Source organism: Anabrus simplex, chromosome 4 (assembly GCF_040414725.1).
Source record: "Anabrus simplex isolate iqAnaSimp1 chromosome 4, ASM4041472v1, whole genome shotgun sequence".
Classification (NCBI taxonomy): Eukaryota; Metazoa; Arthropoda; class Insecta; order Orthoptera; family Tettigoniidae; genus Anabrus; species Anabrus simplex.
In genome coordinates this window covers 45,319,660-45,338,306 of record NC_090268.1, presented here as the reverse complement: position 1 = coordinate 45,338,306, position 18,647 = coordinate 45,319,660, and the positions used below count along the sequence as shown (strand labels likewise).

At 42.8% G+C, this 18,647-nt stretch overlaps 1 protein-coding gene across 1 annotated transcript in view; it reads right to left on the bottom strand.

Annotated features, from left to right (window-relative positions):
• SLO2 (slowpoke 2) overlaps window positions 1–18,647 on the bottom strand; it is a 525,845-nt gene that overhangs the window by 244,733 nt on the left and 262,465 nt on the right. The window contains exon 4 of the mRNA XM_068227345.1: window positions 9,958–10,156. Coding sequence (XP_068083446.1) covers window positions 9,958–10,156 — 199 coding nt within the window. The remainder of the gene's footprint in view (window positions 1–9,957; window positions 10,157–18,647) is intronic.

Genomic DNA, 18,647 nt, shown 5'->3' with positions numbered 1-18,647 from the left:
GCTATTTCCACTCTGCACTTTCGTCTTTCCATATTTGTTTCTCTTCCGACCCCGACGGAAATTTTTGATTTCCAGTTACTACGAGGACCTTCCTTTCCTTTCCCTAGAGTGTGAAGAGAGGATGGTTGCCCATGTACTTTCTCTTAAAACAATAATAGCAACAATTACTACCATCACTGCATCTCATTTAGGTGCAGTTAATTAGTATTTGACTCCTTCCGGTCTGGGCATGAAAATTCCTAACAAAGGTTCTGGGCAGGGCAATTTCAAGTGTTTTAAAACACATCTTTGTACCTATAGAAGACATTTACACGATTATTTTTTCTTTGATCTTGTTTAAGCATTTAGTATTGAAAAATGTTGTTTGTTTTACGCCAACTATCACTCGAGCTTTTAACTGTTTACTATCTGCGCACGTTTTAGCGATAGATTTACACCCTAGTGCTGAAGCGATCGACCTCGGCAATCTTCGAGATTCGTACTGGCAATCTTTGAAACACAAACTATGAATCGCTTATGCATCGCTGTGCGACGTCTGGCGTACACTTTACGTACTAGTACTGTTGTTATTTACACAGCAAAGCCAAAATATAGAATTAACTCTAGGAATAAGATTCGCATCCAGAAATGTTATATAATGTGTGTGTGACACAGTTGTTGGCTTAAAATAACAAAGGTTTAGAAAATTTATATCGATCGATCATATTATCGATTCAATTCAGATTTCATTTCCATTCAATTGGCAGTACTAACGGAACCGGAAGAGCTCCCTTCTTATTCCTCAAACCCGTACACAAATCTATCGCTAAAAAGTGCGCAGATAGTATATACTAGACCATGTTTTACGAATAAAAATCTAACAGTATACTAAGTATGTACAATTTACTAAAATATTTGCCCTAATTTGATCATGTAACATGTGCATTGCAATTACAAAAAAATGAAAATGATATAAAATAATCATTATTCAATAATAATAGTAATAATAATAACAACGAAAATGGGAGCTCTTATGAAATGTTATTTACGCTATATATTTTTAGGTGACGGAAGTGGCTTGGAAGGCGGTGATAGCGAAGATACATGGAGTGAAGATAGAATTGAAGGTATGTAATTTTATGCATAAATGGAAATATTATTGACATTCGATCATGAATTCGAAACAACTTCTTACATTTTATTATGACTGAAATGCGTTTTACAGCCACCGCCATGTTCCCGCGCATTTCATATTTGCGTAAATACGTAGAGATGTCTACATATCAATAAATATTTCTTTTTGGCTATACATGAGGGATATGATTTCATAAAATATCTAAAATATCATTCTCATGCAACATCTACTAATGCACACTCGTCGAAAATATCGTAAATTCTGTGACTTAGACAGATAACACTGCCATCTCTTGAAATACTCTCGTAACGAATACATAAAGAAAAACGATGTAGCCTCTAGAATGCATGCATAGCTCATTCTAGATTTTTAGTGAATTGTCAAATCTTATCACGGGCTATGCTCGCAGCGCGATGTGAACGCCATTATGGCTGGAATGAGTTGAATGTTTAAAAGTCACTAATTACACTAGTGTCCAAAAGTTAAGCGTAAGTTACGAGTAAGCAGGGCAACAGGAAATAGACCGCAAATCACACGACATATGCACCTACCAACCTTATGTGTTAGCTCTGTATAGAGAAAGGAGTGTTCCCTGCGTTGACCAGCGGCGTAACCGGAAGGTAAACACAGCCAGTGCCTGCGCCCCATATTCCTTCAGTCTTGTTTGCCCTGTTATAGTGTGCGGGCTGTAACCTCGTGGTGAAAGTGACAACAAAATGGCACAACGACGCCATTTGGGCCCCGTTTTGCAGGGTAGAATGCTCGGCCGCCAAGACGGAGGACAAACAAAGACACAGACCGAAGTCACCGAATCCTTGAATATGCCACAAAGTATCATTTCTAGGCTTTGGAGACGATTTTGAGACAAAGGAGATGTTATTTGTAGGCCAGTTCCAGTTCGACCAAGGGTAAACACCCTACAGCAGGACCGATATCTGGCCTTAACCGCCCGACGAAATAGGAGTGCACTTGCAAGACAATATGTCAGCGGAGCTTGCAGCCGTCTCAGGGGTTGCCGTTTCCCACCAAACTGTGTACCAGAGACTCAGAACAGCAGGATTGTTTGCCCGACGTCCAGCGGTGTGCGTCCCGCTCACTCCAGCACAGAGACGGGTCCGTTTACTGTGGAGCCGTCAACATAGAAACTGGATCATGAATGAATGGAGGCATGTGCTTTTTACAGATGAATCCTGCTTCAGTTTGCAGAACGATTTCTGTCGCACATTAATCTGGAAAGAACAGGGTAGCCGATACAACGACAGGAACATCGTGGAACGGGACGAGTATGGTGGTGGTGGTGTCAAGGTGTGGGGCGGTATCATGTTGAATGATCGTACGGATCTGCACATCTTCATGGGTGGTCCGAGGAACACTGTTAACGCTCGTAAATACAGGGATGAGGTACTGAGACCACATGTTCGACTCTTCAGAGGTGCGGTTGGTCCAGGCTTCCTCTTAATGGAAGACAATGCCCGACCTCACCGCGCTGCTCTGGTGGATGAATTTCTGGGTGGGTAAGACATTCAGTGCATGGACTGGCCAGCGGGGTCTTCGGATCTAAATCCTATAGAACATGCCTGGAATGCATTGGGGAAGCGAATTGCATCCCGTCAGCCTCCACCAAGGACCCTCAAAGACCTTCGCATTGCCCTTTCGGAGGAATGGGATCGACTGCCACAAGAGCTCTTGGACCATCTGATAGAGAGCATGCCACGTCGCTGCGAAGCATGTGTGGCCGTTAGGGGCAACCATACACTTTATTAACAGCATATTTTATTGTGGAAGACATTGCCAAGTTTTGTTAGTTGTTGTCAAAGGTGTACCTTATCTATCAGAACCTTTCTGACATTGTTATTTTTGACAAGTTGTGTGACATATGTTGTGTGAGTCAGTCTCCGTTTGTTCAGCAATCCGTCTGACATTTCCGTCAGGCGGTATGGCCTCGTTTAGTGATTATGCTTACCTTTTGGACACTGGTGTAAATTTAAGGAGCGGGTCCCGCGGTGTACGGGTTGCATGCCTGCCACTTATCCGGAGGCCCCGAATTCGATTCCCGGTCTGGTCAGGGATTTTGATCTGGATTTGATGGCTGGTTCGAGGTCAACTCAGCCTACGTGATTATAATTAAGAAGCTATCTGACGGTGAGATGGAAGCCCCTATCTAGAAAGACAAGAAATAACGGCCGAGAGGGTTCGTCGTGCCAACCATACGACACCTCGTAATCTGCAGACCTTTCCAGTTGAGCAGCAGTCGCTTGGCAGGGCAACGTTTCCGGAACTTTTGCGACATGGGGTTTGGTTTAGATTTAATTAAATTTAATGAAGTGTTAACGAAGTGGTGACATTCTGGCCCTCTGGTATCCCTTAGGATATTAATCTCTAATTGTTGTGACATAATCGGTTTGATTTTGAATTTGTTTATTGTCTATTTATTTATTGAATGATGACCACAACAGGCTTTCGCCCAATTACAACGCTCACAATATACAAATGCGAACACAAATACGGAAACAAACACATACAAACCAATAAAATATAAACTGAAGAACACAATGAGCTACCCAATTCAGATTTGTGGATACCAAACAAGAGAAAGCTGGTAATAAAATAAAAATATACAGTTACTACAATAAATTATTTTTACAGTGGTGCATAATACAAAGTAACACATTTATCTACCCCATGAACAGTCTTGGAAGAGAGAGTACGAAATAAACATGATACAGTATGCAAAATAATATTCTGAGAAGAGAAATAAAGTGTTTAATTTAGAGGTAATTTTAAAACTGTGGATTCAAATAGAAGAAGGGAAATTTAACAGTATAATGTAGATATGAGAAATAGAAGAACACCTAGAAGAATGAAATCAGACACGTACAGAAAAGTGAGATAATATTCAACAGTGTTTGTTTTATAGGCAAGTATCACATGCCAATTCAAAGTTGATTTGCTTCATAGATAACATATCCACATTATATATACTTAATTTATTATAAAATTTCAAGTGACGATGGGGTGCATAAATTTTGATCCGAAAAGGGGCTTTCAACGTGACAGTAAATCTAAGGTAAGCTTTTTCAGCAATAATTGGCTTCACTGGTATTCGTTCGCAGTCATCATAGAAAGTAAACCAAACAGCCCCGAAAGACCAAGGCCTACCAATGCTCAGCCCGAAGGGCTGCAGATTACGAGGTGTGGAGTGGTTGGCAGGAAGAATCCTCTCCCGTCATTCTTGGCTTTCTAGACCGGCATAGAAAGCAAGCATTAACTATATGAACTTGGCTAGTCTATTCCAGTGATATGACACAATATCAACTACACCGAGCATAGGTCTTGAATAATGGAGATTGTTCCGTTTGCTAGTCCCAAGTGCAGGTTTTCCAGGTTACGCTGAGGTAAAAATAAATATTGTCCTCTTCCTTGTGATGTTTCTCATTCGCAGCCATCGTCAAATTCTCCAAGTTAGAACGACATTCTTTTTTTAAACTTTTACCATTTCCTTCAGAAACATAAAGGCTTGTCGTCTCTTTCTCATTACAAGTCTTCATCTGACACTTGGAAGAGAATGGAAGTGATGAAAGAAGCTGCAGGGTGCCCACTGCGGGTCGCGAGTCATTCCGTGTAACAGATCGAAGCTTTTACTCTACTGCAGTAAATGCTGTGTGATAGCGCATAGCGTCGGGAATTAGCCGCCCCTACTATTGAACCGTCCTGTTCATGACTCAGAGATTGTTATAGGGCACACTAGCACAGGGACTGAACCACAGATACAGGGAGGAGGCCGTGGCGAAATGCTGATGGACTTTGAATTCTCGAAAATAAGTTTCAACTTAGGCCATGTCCGGCTCCATGGCTAAATGGTTAGTGTGCTGGCCTTTCGTCACAGGGATCCCGGGTTCGATTCCCGGCAGGGTCGGAAATTTTAACCATCAATGGTTAATTTCCCTGGCACGGGGACTGGGTGTATGTGTCGTTTTCATCACCATTTCATCCTCATTACGACGCGCAGGTCGCCTACGGGAGTAAAATCAAAAGACCTGCACCTGGCGAGTCGAACATGTTTTCGGACACTCCCGGCACCAAAAGCCATACGCCATTTCATTTCATTTTAGGTCGTGTTTTCAAACAGGTCGCAAGTACAATTGACATGTAGGTCGACAGCAAACAGACGTGCCCTTAGTAATTCAATCCTATTCGACATGGTCAGGAGTCCATGGATACATATTACAACCATATATTGGAATACAATGTCTATAATTTTAAGCAGGGCTTCTCAGAGTGCATGCACTGTGCAGGGTGCAAAAGACGACTTCGCTTAGTTGACCAGAGTGCAGACCCCCACTCCTCGATTTGGAGCAATAGCGCTGTCTCTCTCTTTCCCCATGCCTGTATCGCTCGCTCCGCCTGTCTCCCTCTTCCTCATTTGCTCCGTAGCGCTCCACATCCGAGCCGAGTTGAGCCGAGTTGAGCCGAGCTTAGCCGAGTCGCCCAGATACGAAGCGTTGGTCCGAGCCGAGCCGAGTGGGACCGATGCACTGTGCTCAGGAACTCTGCGCCCCAGTTTGGACGCGTGAGATTTTGAACGTTTGAGAGGCCCTGATTTAAAGTATCAACTCTTCACATAGTTTTATATTAATTCAAGAAGACAAACCACCGTAGAACTGAACACTGGAACTTCAATGATAAGCTGGACATACATGCAGTGATCGAATGTGACAATGCGTGTGCTTTTTATGACAACCATTTATATGGGAGTTAGCATTAATGAAATTTGACACAGCTTTTATTGGCTCACATATAGTAATTTAACATGTTTTTAAGTTCTGTGTATGCAGTATTCTAACATGTTTTCACGTTTTTAATAAGTTTTTTAAATTTTAAATGTCGTGTATAATAATTTGTTAATTAAAACTTTCCGATTTTAAATTACACAGCTGAAGATGAGTCTACGCAAGAGTCGAAACCAGTCCCATACATATTAAATGGTGTAATTTTTGGTTATTGCATTTAGTCTTGTGTTGAAATGTGGATAATTCCTCTCCTGTTCTCCTGAATACTGTGCCAACACGGATCAAATATGAAGATTCTTACTTATCCTAACAGCCTTGATTAAAAGCAAACAAAACAAGACCACAAAAATGGTACTAGCTTATCAACTAACTAAAGATATTCAAACAACAAAAACCAATGTCAATGAAAGAGCAACTTCATTATTACAATACCGTAATAAAACCACAGCGTCTGCATTAAGCTGAATGTTTAGTTTTAAAGAAAAAGGGACAAATTGATGAACTAGAAAAGCAGAAAAGGAAAGTACTGAGAAAAATTCTTGGTTAAAAAAGAAAATGAAAGTAATGAAATAGCGTGTGGCTTTTAGTGCCAGGAGTGTCCGAGGATATGTTCGACTCGCCAGGTGCAGGTATTTCGATTTGACACCCGTAGGCGACCTGTACGTCGTGATGGGGATGAAATGATGATGAACACGACACACACACACACAGCCCCCGTTTCAGAGAAATTAACCAATGATGGTTAAAATTCCCGACCCTGTCGGGAAACGAACCCGGGACCCCTATGAGCAAAGGCCAGCACGCTAACCATTTAGCCATGTGAAAGTGAAATGTGAAAATGAAACAATGAAGAACTTATTTCAAAATAATAACATGGTGATTGGTTTTACGTCCCACTACTTACTTTGACTGTTTTTGGAGATGCCGAGGTGCCGAAATTTTGTCCCGCATGAGTTCTTTTACATGCTATAAAATCTGCTGACACGAGTCTGACGTATTAGAAGGTGATCGCTCTACCGTCTGAGGTACTCAGCCCGGCTAAACTGATTTCAAAAAATGGAAAGCACCAGACAGCATCAGAAAAGAGAAGATTACCTTTTACGGTCATTTGGTCCGTATGAACCCAGAGAGGCTAGTGAAGATAATATTTGATCATTTCGATAAAAATCCTAAAACACAAATCCGATGGTTCATCGATGTTAAACTGGTTAGGCTGTTGCTGAGTTAGGTACCACAAGAAACGAGATATCATATACAGCCATTTTCAAAAAAAAGGATTAAGAAGTTTGGGGGAGGGAAAGAGGAGGGAACGTAATGAAAGAATAAAAAAAAAAATCTAGGAACGCAGGGAGGCAAGCAGATGAAGAACATCATAAAGTTACTTCACGCGTTTCAAAACTGGCCAAGATTGAAGAAGGTTAGGCATTATTGTTCAGTCATTCGTCCAGAGGCCCTTTATGCAGCAGAATGCCTTGTATTGAACAGGAAGTTTTTAATGAAAAGTTAGAAGCCAAAGATAGAAAAGTCCTGAGAAAGATCCTAGGACCAATCAGAGAAAATGGTGAGTACAGGAGACGGCATAACAATGAACTGTACCTGCATGTGGAAAGGATAACGGACACCATTCGGAAACGGAGGATTACATTTTATGGCCACATAACACGTATGAGCTCGCAGAGATTGACCAACCGGATCTTACCCTACTTTGTAAACAAGAAAACCAAGGGAGCCTGGTTCACCGAAGTTTAAAAATACCTTCAAGAAATAGGGATCACACATGAAGACATCCAGGAACGTGTTCCTCTCCAGAAGAATGTACGAGCATACCAGCGATTCCCAGAAAAGCCGAAGTTTGAAATTGGCAAAAAGTGGACTGAGGAAAGAAAGGAGGTTCACAGAAAGCGAATGCGGGAATACTGGTAAAGAATTAAAGCTTAAGGATGCAAATGGTTGAAATAACGTGGTCCACAGCCGGCCGAAACTAATAATAATAATAATAATAATAATAATAATAATAATAATAATAATAATAATAATAATAATAATAATAATAATAATAGGTTAGTTCCAGTGGTTCGGGGACTGGATGTTTGTGCTGTCCCCAACATCACTGCAACTCACACGCTACACATAACACTATCCTCCACCACGGCAGCGCGTCGGCCTCTCACCGCTGGATACCGTGGTTCAAATCCCGGTCACTCCATGTGAGATTTGTGCTGGACAAAGTGGAGGCGGGACAGGTTTTCCTCCGGGTTCTCCGGTTTTCCCTGTCATCTTTCATTCCAGCAAAACTCTCCATTCTCATTTCATAGCATCTATCATTCATTAATAAATCACTTTGGGAGTGGCGACCGCATCGTACTAACAGCCTATGTCTGCTTCATCCATTGCATCCCTGACCCGGTCAATGACTGGAAAACAGGTTGTATGTTTTCATTTTCAATAATAATAATAATAATAATAATAATAATAATAATAATAATAATAATAATAATAATAATAGTATAAGGCGTGAACAAAAAGTTTCCGGTTCAGGGCGTTGCTGAAGCGGACATGCAGCGAAGCGCGATTCCGATGCGGGTATATAAGCACGAACATGTAGGCAAAGGGGTTAATGTGGCGGTCGTGTTGTGCCGAAGTATGTGCGTAAAATGCGGCCACGTGATCTATGGTAACGTTATTCCCAAATGCGTCCAAACAGGACCAACGTGCTGTTATTCTGTTCTTGGCTGCCGAAGGACTAACACTGGTGGACATCCATCGAAGAATGAAGACCGTGTATGGGGCAGCATAAATAATAATAATAATAATAATAATAATAATAATAATAATAATAATAATAATAATAATAATAATAATAATAATAATATATAAATAGACGTGTGTGTTCGTATGTCCACTTGCAGCCACAACTATCCATCGCTCCATCGCTGACCACTAGTGTCTGTGTGTGGTAGTAGCTTCGAGTCTCCCATCGTGCACTATGGTGATTGCGTGCCAGTAGCTTTGGTGGTGTGGGAGATGTGCGGATTGAAAATGGCTGATAACATATAAAATAGTCGTATGTGTATCAGTATATTTCGCCTTGAAGCCATAAATACCCACCGCAAACCATTGGTGTAGCCTCGAGTCTCGCATCGTGCACTGTAGTGGTTGTGTGTATGCATCTGTGGTGGTGTGCAAGGTATGGGGGTTGAAATTGGCCGTCTATATATAAAAATAGACGTGTGTGTTCGTATATTTCACCCTGCAGCCACAACCTCGCAATTTCGCGTCTATTACCTTTTGCCAGTCGGGAAGCCGTTGGGGACCGTTGGGAAGGCGTTCTCTGTTCATGACAGCGACGGAACGCCTTACTGCGTGGAGTAGAGATGCCACGTCACGGAGTCGGCGGCCTTGAGGGGGTTACTTCAACTTCGGAAACAGGTCGAAGTCAAAAGTACTCCTGCCTAGTGAGTACAGAGGGTGTTTTAAGACCTCCCAATGTCACCGTTGCAATAAGAACTTGACATTGTTGCAACATGACAACGTGCTATACGGTAACGCATTCGCACCACAGGCTTCTCGTAATTGTCCATAATATTCTGATGCATTTTTGCCACGGCAACCTCGATTTTAATCCATGCTTTAGAGCGGTGAAATCGACACTCTTCACTTCAACGCCACACAGCAACAACACTCCAAACTAAGCGCACACTACACATCGGCAACAGCGCCATCTGACCGCTTCCGTATCCTGTTTGCGCATGCCCGATCTCTTGCGAATGTCTGGACTATGCTGCCAATACTTTATTAACAGCCCTCGTAAGTATAGTGTCATCAGTGTGGGCAATACAAGGCTACTGTTAATCAGACAATTTCCAAACACCAAGATTTAGGGCTAACGACGAAATGCACCTCTAGTTTCTACTGTACATTTAGAACAAGAATAATCGCACCAATACCTGAAGAACCATTTTTATGTCCCTCTTTGCCGTTGTTATTTTCCAAGGACTGTAGTGTAAATATGTTTAAACATGGGATACAATTCCGAGTGAGGATTTGACTGACCTTGTAGCCTAGATATGCGAGCAGCAGAGCTTCCGTCAGGCTGATGATCGCTAGAATCACCTGGATGATCCACAAGAGGAGTGTTCGTCTCACCCACCAGATGGCGTCCCAGTTGATGATGGGGTTCTCTTGAAACTCTTCGTCCGTTAAGTTTCGAGATTCGATATATATTGTTTTGTTTCCAGCTTGACACATGTAGCTGAAAGAGAAGAGAAATCGTGATTAATGCAATACCGTAGAACAAGTAAATATCACAGAGGTATCATGTCTTATTATATCCTCCTTCCTGAAAGTATCAGTGGGTTAAGCGCTATTCTCACTTTCAAGGAACCCCTTTGGAGACATTTTATGCACCAGTAAGGATCATCTGCAAACTTGATGCTGCTACTCACAACCATTCTATTGTTACCGATGTCCCGGTAGTGGAGAGTCTAAAATTCTTACCCGATTTGTTTTTCTAATGTTATTAAATTTTATGTACTATCTCTTTTTACCATGCAGGATATTCTTTTTAAGAATTTATCCTTTTATTGTATCTAATTTATTTCATCTTAATTTAGTCTTAATTTAATCTGATCATTTTTTAGTATTATTAATTTAATTTGTATGAAATCTAATTATTGTAAGTAATACAATGTCATATATGCATATTTCAGTTCCTGGTTAGATGGAAGAGAAGGCCCGAAGGCTTTAATCTTGCCAGGTGAAATAAAACATTACTAAACTAAACAATCGGCTGCCACAGTCGTCATAGCATCACTCTAACGGATTCTTAAACATAATATGCCATATATCGATACATAGAAGCGTGTTTCAGTTTAAAAGGAACCTTAATGAAAATACATAGCCTTTTTTTCCAGTTTCAACAGGGTCAGGAATGGAATGAATTAAGCCCCCATTTAGCGGCGAGGATAGGAATTGTGTCGGCTTCCGAAACCTGTCTCTCTCCTCTAGTGCAATGATTGACAGATGAAATGAAATGATACTGGAGAGTGTTGCTGGAATGAAAGATGACAGGGAAAACCGGACTATCCGGGAAAAATCTGTCCCGCCTTCACTCTGTCCAGCACAAATCTCACATGGATTGACCGGGATTTGAACCTCGGAACCCAGCTGGCGCCCGATTTATGGAGGCTCGCAGAAAAAAGAACCTTAATATGACTTTAAAAAGATTAAGGCTATCAGGGTCACAGGTAAAAAAATCACAGCAATAGAATCTTCTGGGATATTACGCTGTGCGTGAGTGCAGTGTTTCGCCCATCCACGCCAATGGGGTAATCAGTCGGACTGGCACACTTTCTAGACACTGCCTGTCAGTGGCAGGCCGACTAATAATAATAAAAACAATTCAATAAATAATGTTATTGGTTTTAAGTGCCACTAACGTGCAGACGTTGAGGTGCCGGAAGTTTGTCCCACAGGAGTTCTTTTACGTGCCAGTAAATATACCGATAATAATAATAATAATAATAATAATAATAATAATAATAATAATAATAATAATAATAATAATAACCGTATAGCCTCAGCTATCGTGTGCAGACATTTCAATTTGACGCCATCTGGCTGTCTGCACATCAATTTCGACGTTCCGTTTTACTCTAGGCCCACTAGATGGCAGACCGAGTAAACCGAAACTCTCTTGGGCGTCTATGGCTGAGATATCTTTTGCATGTCGACATCGTACGACATGGAGTGTCGCTTGGACTTTCTTCCGCCCTTCAAAAATCCGACTACCTCTGCCGGGTTTGAACCCGCTATCTTGGGATCCGGAGGCCGACACTCTACCACTGATCCACAGAGGCAACTAATATACCGATACGAGGCTGACGTATGTGAGCATCCCGACTCATCCGTGATCGAACCTGCCAAGCTGGGCTCAGAAGGCCAGCGCTCAACCGTCTGAGCTACTCATTCCTCATTCCAGAGGGATGAAAATGGTGACCATTTAGAGGGAGACGCCCTCTTACTGGCCAGGAGATACGTGGTGATTTAAGGTGAGATGAAGGGTAAAGGATAAGATGGACCATCCAGTACGAAACGTTTTCGTTATTCCATAACCTGATGGAGTACGGCGGGCTTCCAGAGGGTGACACCCTCTCTCAGGCAAGAGATGCAGTAAAATGAAATGGCGTATGGCTTTTAGTGCCGGGAGTGTCCGAGGAAAAGTTCGGCTCGTCAGATGAAGGTCTTTCGATTTGACACCCGTAGGTGACCTCCGTGTCGTGAGGAAGATGAAATTAACCAATTATGGTTAAAATTCCCGACCCTGCCGGGAATCGAACGCGGGACCCCTGTGACCAAAGGCCAGCACGCTAACTATTTAGCCATGGAGCCGGACCGAGATGCAGTGATTTAAGGTGAGAAGAAGGTGGGAGGGGAGTGGCCATAGCCTGTAAAGGAAACTGCCCCGGCGTTCGTCCTGGTGAGGAGAAAGGAAAACCACCGAAAATCATTCTCAGGACAGCCGTCGGTAGGACCAGCCTACCACCTCCCGAATGCAGAGCTGTAGAACCGCTAAGGTCTTGAGTTGACTCTCAGTATATATCTACTGGCTTGATCGAATTACGTACATTCTGCCTTCTGTTGCCTTGCACAGATATATTTGAGAGACTTAAACTGGTACCAGTTATGGGTTACAAGAATAATGTAATGATAACCATCACAATTGAACTGTTCAATGAAAAATACTATCTGTCAGTGAAATGAATGAATCATTGTTTTCCGTCCTCAGGTTTATCTCTATCGATAAGCACGAGATCGAGGCAGCCCACCTGGTAGCCACGGTCGTTAAAGCGTCTATATGGTCTGACACCGTGGATAGGCGATTCGAGTCCCTTTCGATGAAAATATCTTTACCACCAGAATGTTGACTGCAGAGGTGGTGTAATAGAATTTCTAAAAATTACAATGCGTGCCAAAAGCCTGAATTAAATTCCAAACCACTCCGCAGCGCTCATATAGAGTGAGAGCATATGACTAGCTACAACTGCACTCGATATGGTTTGTAGGGAAATACTACATACCTGTTTTGATTCCATTCGAATGTCGAATAAAACCTGGAAAGTGTAAATGTTTTCATTCTTTCTTTCTTTCTTTCTTTCTTTCTTTCTTAATCCGTTTCCCCTCCAGGGTTGGTTTTTCCCTCGGAAAATTGGAGGAATCCCACTTCTACCGCCTCAAGGGCTGTGTCCTGGAGCGTGAAACAGGGGTTATAAATGGGAAAGAGGACCAGTACCTCACCCAGGTGGCTTCACCTGGTGTGCTGAACAGGGGCCTTGTGTGGGGATGGGATGAACGGGAGGGATAGACAAGGAAGAGGGAAGGAGCGGCCGTGGCCTTAAGTTAGATACCATCCCGGCATTTGCCTGGAGGAGAAGTGGGAAACCAGGGAAAAACCACTTCGAGGACGGCTGAGGAGGGAATCGGAACCCCCACTTCTACTCAGTTGACCTCTCGAGGCTGAGTGAACCCCGTTCAAGCCCTCATATCACTTTTTAAATTTCGTAGCAGAGCCCGGGAATTGAACCCGGGTCTTCGGGAGTGGCAGCTAACTAACTAAATAACCACTACATCATAGATGTATTTTATTCATAAGATATATTAAAAGTCCATTTAGAATTTCCAATTTCTTTCTTTCTTAATATATTTACCCTCCGGGGTTCGTTTTTCCCGTGGACTCACATAAGATATTATAATAGTCCATTTAGAATTACCAGTTACTTTACAGATGATAATTTCGACTGTCGAAGACAGGCTTGTGTACGAGTAATTTATATTATATACGATATATATATATATATATTACTTTTTTGTCCCCCTCTGTGGTGTAGTGGTTAGCGTGATTAGCTGCCACTCCCGGAGGTACGAGTTCGATTCCCAGCTCTGCCACGAAATTTGAAAAGTGGTACGAGGGCTGGAATGGGGTCCACTCAGCCTCAGGAGGTCAATTGAATAGAGGTGGGTTCGATTCCCACCTCAGCCATCCTGGAAGTGGTTTTCCGTGGTTTCCCACTCCTCCTCCAGGCAAATGCCGGGATGGTACCTCACTTAATGCTACGGCCGCTTCCTTCCCTCTTCCTTGCATGTCCCGTCCAATTCTTCCCATCCCTCCACAAGCATAGCAGGTGAGGCCGCCTGGGCGAGGTACTGGTCATTCTCCCCAGTTGTATCCCCGACCCAAAGTCTGAAGCTCCAGGACACTGCCCTTGAGGCGGTAGAGGTGGGATCCCTCGCTGAGTCCGAGGGAAATGCCAACCCTGGAGTGTAAACAGATTAAGAAGAAGAAGAAGGGATATATATATTACTTTATACGATGCGCCGAAAAGTTGTAACTTCGCTTTAGACCTTGTCGATTTATCTATTTGTTGTGATGATTCAAGAGTATAAGGTACACATTTTTAATGCCACGCCAGTTGTTATTCAGCTGTTTGAGAATCCTCGAAAACCTGGAACGCATTTGAAAAGAGAAGTATGTTGAATATGTCAATATAATTTAAGCTGTAGAGACCATTATTTTCTTGTAGAGGCGTACCCTGTTTTTCTCTTTCTTTGAAATCATTATTTTTTGTGGAGTCGTAGCCAGCATTTCTGTTCATTTCTTTGCATCTGAGCGACCTTTGACCTTATCCTGTCTTCACAGTGTCGTTGTCAGCTGGCGTTTCCCTTCTCCCAAGAGATCGTCTCCAGGAGACGATCGAACCCCGCCAAACGTTACACCAACTTAATAATTAAGTGGAACTAGTTCTGTACGTCTAGTCAATTTAGAACTTCCATACATATTCAGCTAACGCGCTTCTCTTTACGTTCCAACAAATTTCGCTGAACTTCCTCTTCATCTTGATGGAACAACGAAAAATGGTTAAATATTAGACATTCTTCTTCTTTTTTATCTCTTTACCCTCCAAGGTCGGTTTTTCCCTCGGACTCAGCGACGGATCCCACCTCTACTGCCCCAAGGGCAGTGTCCTGGAGCTTCAGACTCTGGGTCGGGGATACAACTGGGGAGGATGACCAGTACCTCGCCCAGGCGGCCTCACCTGCTATGCTTGTGGAGGGATGGGAAGATTGGATGGGACAGGCAAGGAATAGGGAAGGAAGCGGCCGTGGCATTAAGTGAGGTACCATCCCGGCATTTGCCTGGAGGAGAAGTAGGAAACCACGGAAAACCACTTCCAGGACGGCTGAGGTGGGAATCGAACCCGCCCTTACTCAGTTGCTCTCCTGAGGCTGAGTGGACCCCGTTCCAGCCCTCGTACCACTTTTCAAATTTTCGTGGCAGAGCCGGGAATTGAACCCGGGCCTCCGGGGGTGGCAGCTAATCGCACTAACCACTATACCACCGAGGCGGACAAATATTAGACACTATTATAAGAAATAGGAAGCAGTCCAGTATGTAGAAAAACTCCATGAAATAGCACCCAAATTTCATATGAAAAGACAAAGTATAGGGAAGGGACTAGATCAGGTTTCAACAGTCAACCATTAATCACCAAATATGGAAATATCGCTCAAGTAGACAAATTTAAGTATCTAGGTAAAATTATTGAACTACCAGTGTTAATTCAGCAAGCTAACAAAAAAAGAATTGCAAATCTTCAAAGAGCATACAAAATTACTTGGAACAGATACAATAAAAAACTGTATCAAAAAAGGCAAAATTACGACATTATAACACAGTAGTTAAGACAGAAGCACTTTGTGCACCTGAAACTATTATAATTGGTGGCAAATCTCGAATAAAGATGATCAAAAAACGAGAAACAAAAATCTTCAGGAAAATCTTAGGACCAAAATGCGAACATAGAATTTGGATGTAAAAGAAATCACATGAAATCTATCAAGTTACAGAAATAAAAATCACAGATACAAGCAGGAAACGACGATTATAATTTGATGGTCACCTACACATAATGGATAATAACAAGTTCACAAAGAAAATTTAAAACTTGCCTTATCAATGAAAAATCACAATCATTGGCTAAAAGAAATTAGTGAAGACCTAAAGAAACCACTCAAGATCGAATAAAATTCACAACCGTAATTCACAAACACAAAATTTTCTGTAAAACCCACCCGACTAAATACATGATGGACTGAACAGCGTAAAAAGGAACATAGCGAAAGGATGAAGAGATATTGGGAAGAAAATAAGGAAAAAAAATGTGCTAATAAGTTCAAACACGCTCCTTGGTTGGAAATAACGAATCAAGAAAGACACTTCTTCCAGTTTGTCGTAATGTGTAAAACGTCAGTGAAGAACATGGCGGGGTGAAGTAGAGACTGGTATTAATAATTATTGGCTTTATGTCCCACTAATTACTTTTACGGTTTTTGAAGACACTAGGTACCGGAATTTAGTCCCACAGGAGTTCCTTTATGTGCCAGTAAATCTACCGACACAAGGCTGACGTATTTGAGTACCTTCAAATACCACCGGACTGAACCAGGATCAAACGTGCCAAGTTGGGGCCAGAAGGCCAGCGCCTCAACCGTCTGGGCCACTCAGCCTGGCAGAGAGACTAGTATTGTTCGCAGGTTAATGAAACTCACTTATGTAGTTCACTTTAGTTGCTGCGTTCCAAGTGATGGAGCAGAGCGATCCATGGAAACCTGAACTTTATTCTTCTTCTTCTTCTTAATCTGTTTACCCTCCAAGGTTGGTTTTTCCCTCGGACTCAGCGAGGGATCCCACCTCTACCACCTCAAGGGCGGTGTCCTGGAGCTTCAGACTCTGGGTCGGGAGATACAACTGAGGAGAATGACCAGTACCTCGGCAAGCGACCTCACCTGCTATGCTGAACAGGGGCCGCGCGGGGGGATGGGTAGATTGGAAGGGATAGACAAGGAAGAGGGATGGAAGCGGCCGTGGCCTTAAGTTAGGTACCATCCCGGCATTTGCCTGGAGGAGAAGTGGGAAACCACGGAAAACCACTTCCAGGATGGCTGAGGTGGGAATCGAACCCACCTCTACTCAGTTGACCTCCCGAGGCTGAGTGGACCCCGTTCCAGCCCTCGTACCACTTTTCAAATTTCGTGGCAGAGCCGGGAATCGAGCCCAGGCCTCCGGGGGTGGCAGCTAATCACACTAACCACTACACCACAGGGGCGGCCCTGAACTACTTTAATAGGTTATAATTTCCGTCTGAAAGCCTGTAGAAAATGGACATTTATTTTAATGATCTCGGTAACTCGAGTGGCTATTTCCAGCCGAGTAAGGCAGACCCTCTGATGAGGGTGGGCGGCATCTGCCATATGTCTAGGTAACTGCGTGTAATTGTGGTGGAGGATAGTGTTATGTGTCGTGTATGAGTTGCAGGGATGTTGGGGACAGCACATACACCCAGCCCCCGGGCCATTGGAATTAACCAATGAAGGTTAAAATCCCCGACTCGGCCGGGAATCGAACCCGGCTCCCTCTGAACCAAAGGCCAGTACGCTGAACATTCAGCCAACGAGTCGGGCATAACGAGCACTGTTGGCAAATTAATCATTCATTCGCAGTTTTTAGCTGGCAGGAGTAACGGAAACATGCAGTACACACTTCGAGAGTGTATTTTTATTGTGAAAACGTACATATTGGTTACAACGCAAGGAGAATTCCGAAGAGAATTCAGTGTGCGCGATGTTCCAAGAAAGGCAGCAATTTTGTCGATTGTAAGAAAGCTGGAGAGAACTGGTGTACTAAACGGTGACAGTGGTAAACATAGACCATCATTGAGTGCAGAGACTATTAATAATGTTCAAAGACGCTTCGAGAAATCTTCCAAGAAATCATTGCGTCAATTGAGCGAGGAGGCAGGCACTTCATACCGCACATGCCAGAGATCTGCGAATAAATAGTGGATGCGACCATACAGAGTGCATATGATGCAAGCATTGAAAGAAGCAGATCATGAGAAACGAATGCGTTGTAATTGATGTTTTCAGGGTTTTATTATTCAACGTCAAGACATTCTATCCATAACTTGGTTTGCAGATGAGGCATGGTTTCATCTGTCAGGTTACATCAACACACAAAACAGCAGTAAACCACCATGTCATTCACGAAACACCACTGCATGATGATGTGGTGCTCGGTGTCAGCTTCCAGAATTGTTGGCCCCATTTTCTTTGATACGAATGCAGACATTGCAGTTTATACGGGCATCTTCATTACATTTATGGAGCAGCTGGATGATGTCGAACTGACAGAAGGTTATTTCCAACAAGATGAAGCAACGTGTCATACATCTAATGTAACCAGTTTCTTTGCCGACCGAATTATCTAAAATAAAAAAAAGAAAAAAAAAAAAAAAGAAAAGAAAAGTGTGCCCTCCCCACTTACGGACCACCGGACTTTATCTTATCATGTATGAATGTAATCTCCCAATTGTGTATTATCATCTCCCAAAGTGAATATGCCTGTCCAGCATGGTACAAATCTGCCCACGCAAAAGAGATTGATGTGGCACTCAATGAAAGCTGTAGAATAATTACTGGTGTCCTGAAGCCAACTCCTCTCGAGAAAATTAATTACCTTGCCGGTATTGCTCCTTGTGATGTCAGGAGAGAGGTTGCTGCTGATAATGAAATGCTTAAAACAAATTTAATGCCTTCACATCCACTCTTTGGATACCAACCTGCCCAACGAAGACTGAAGTCCAGGAAAGCATTTTTAACATCTTCAGAACACCTGGAAGGATCATCGG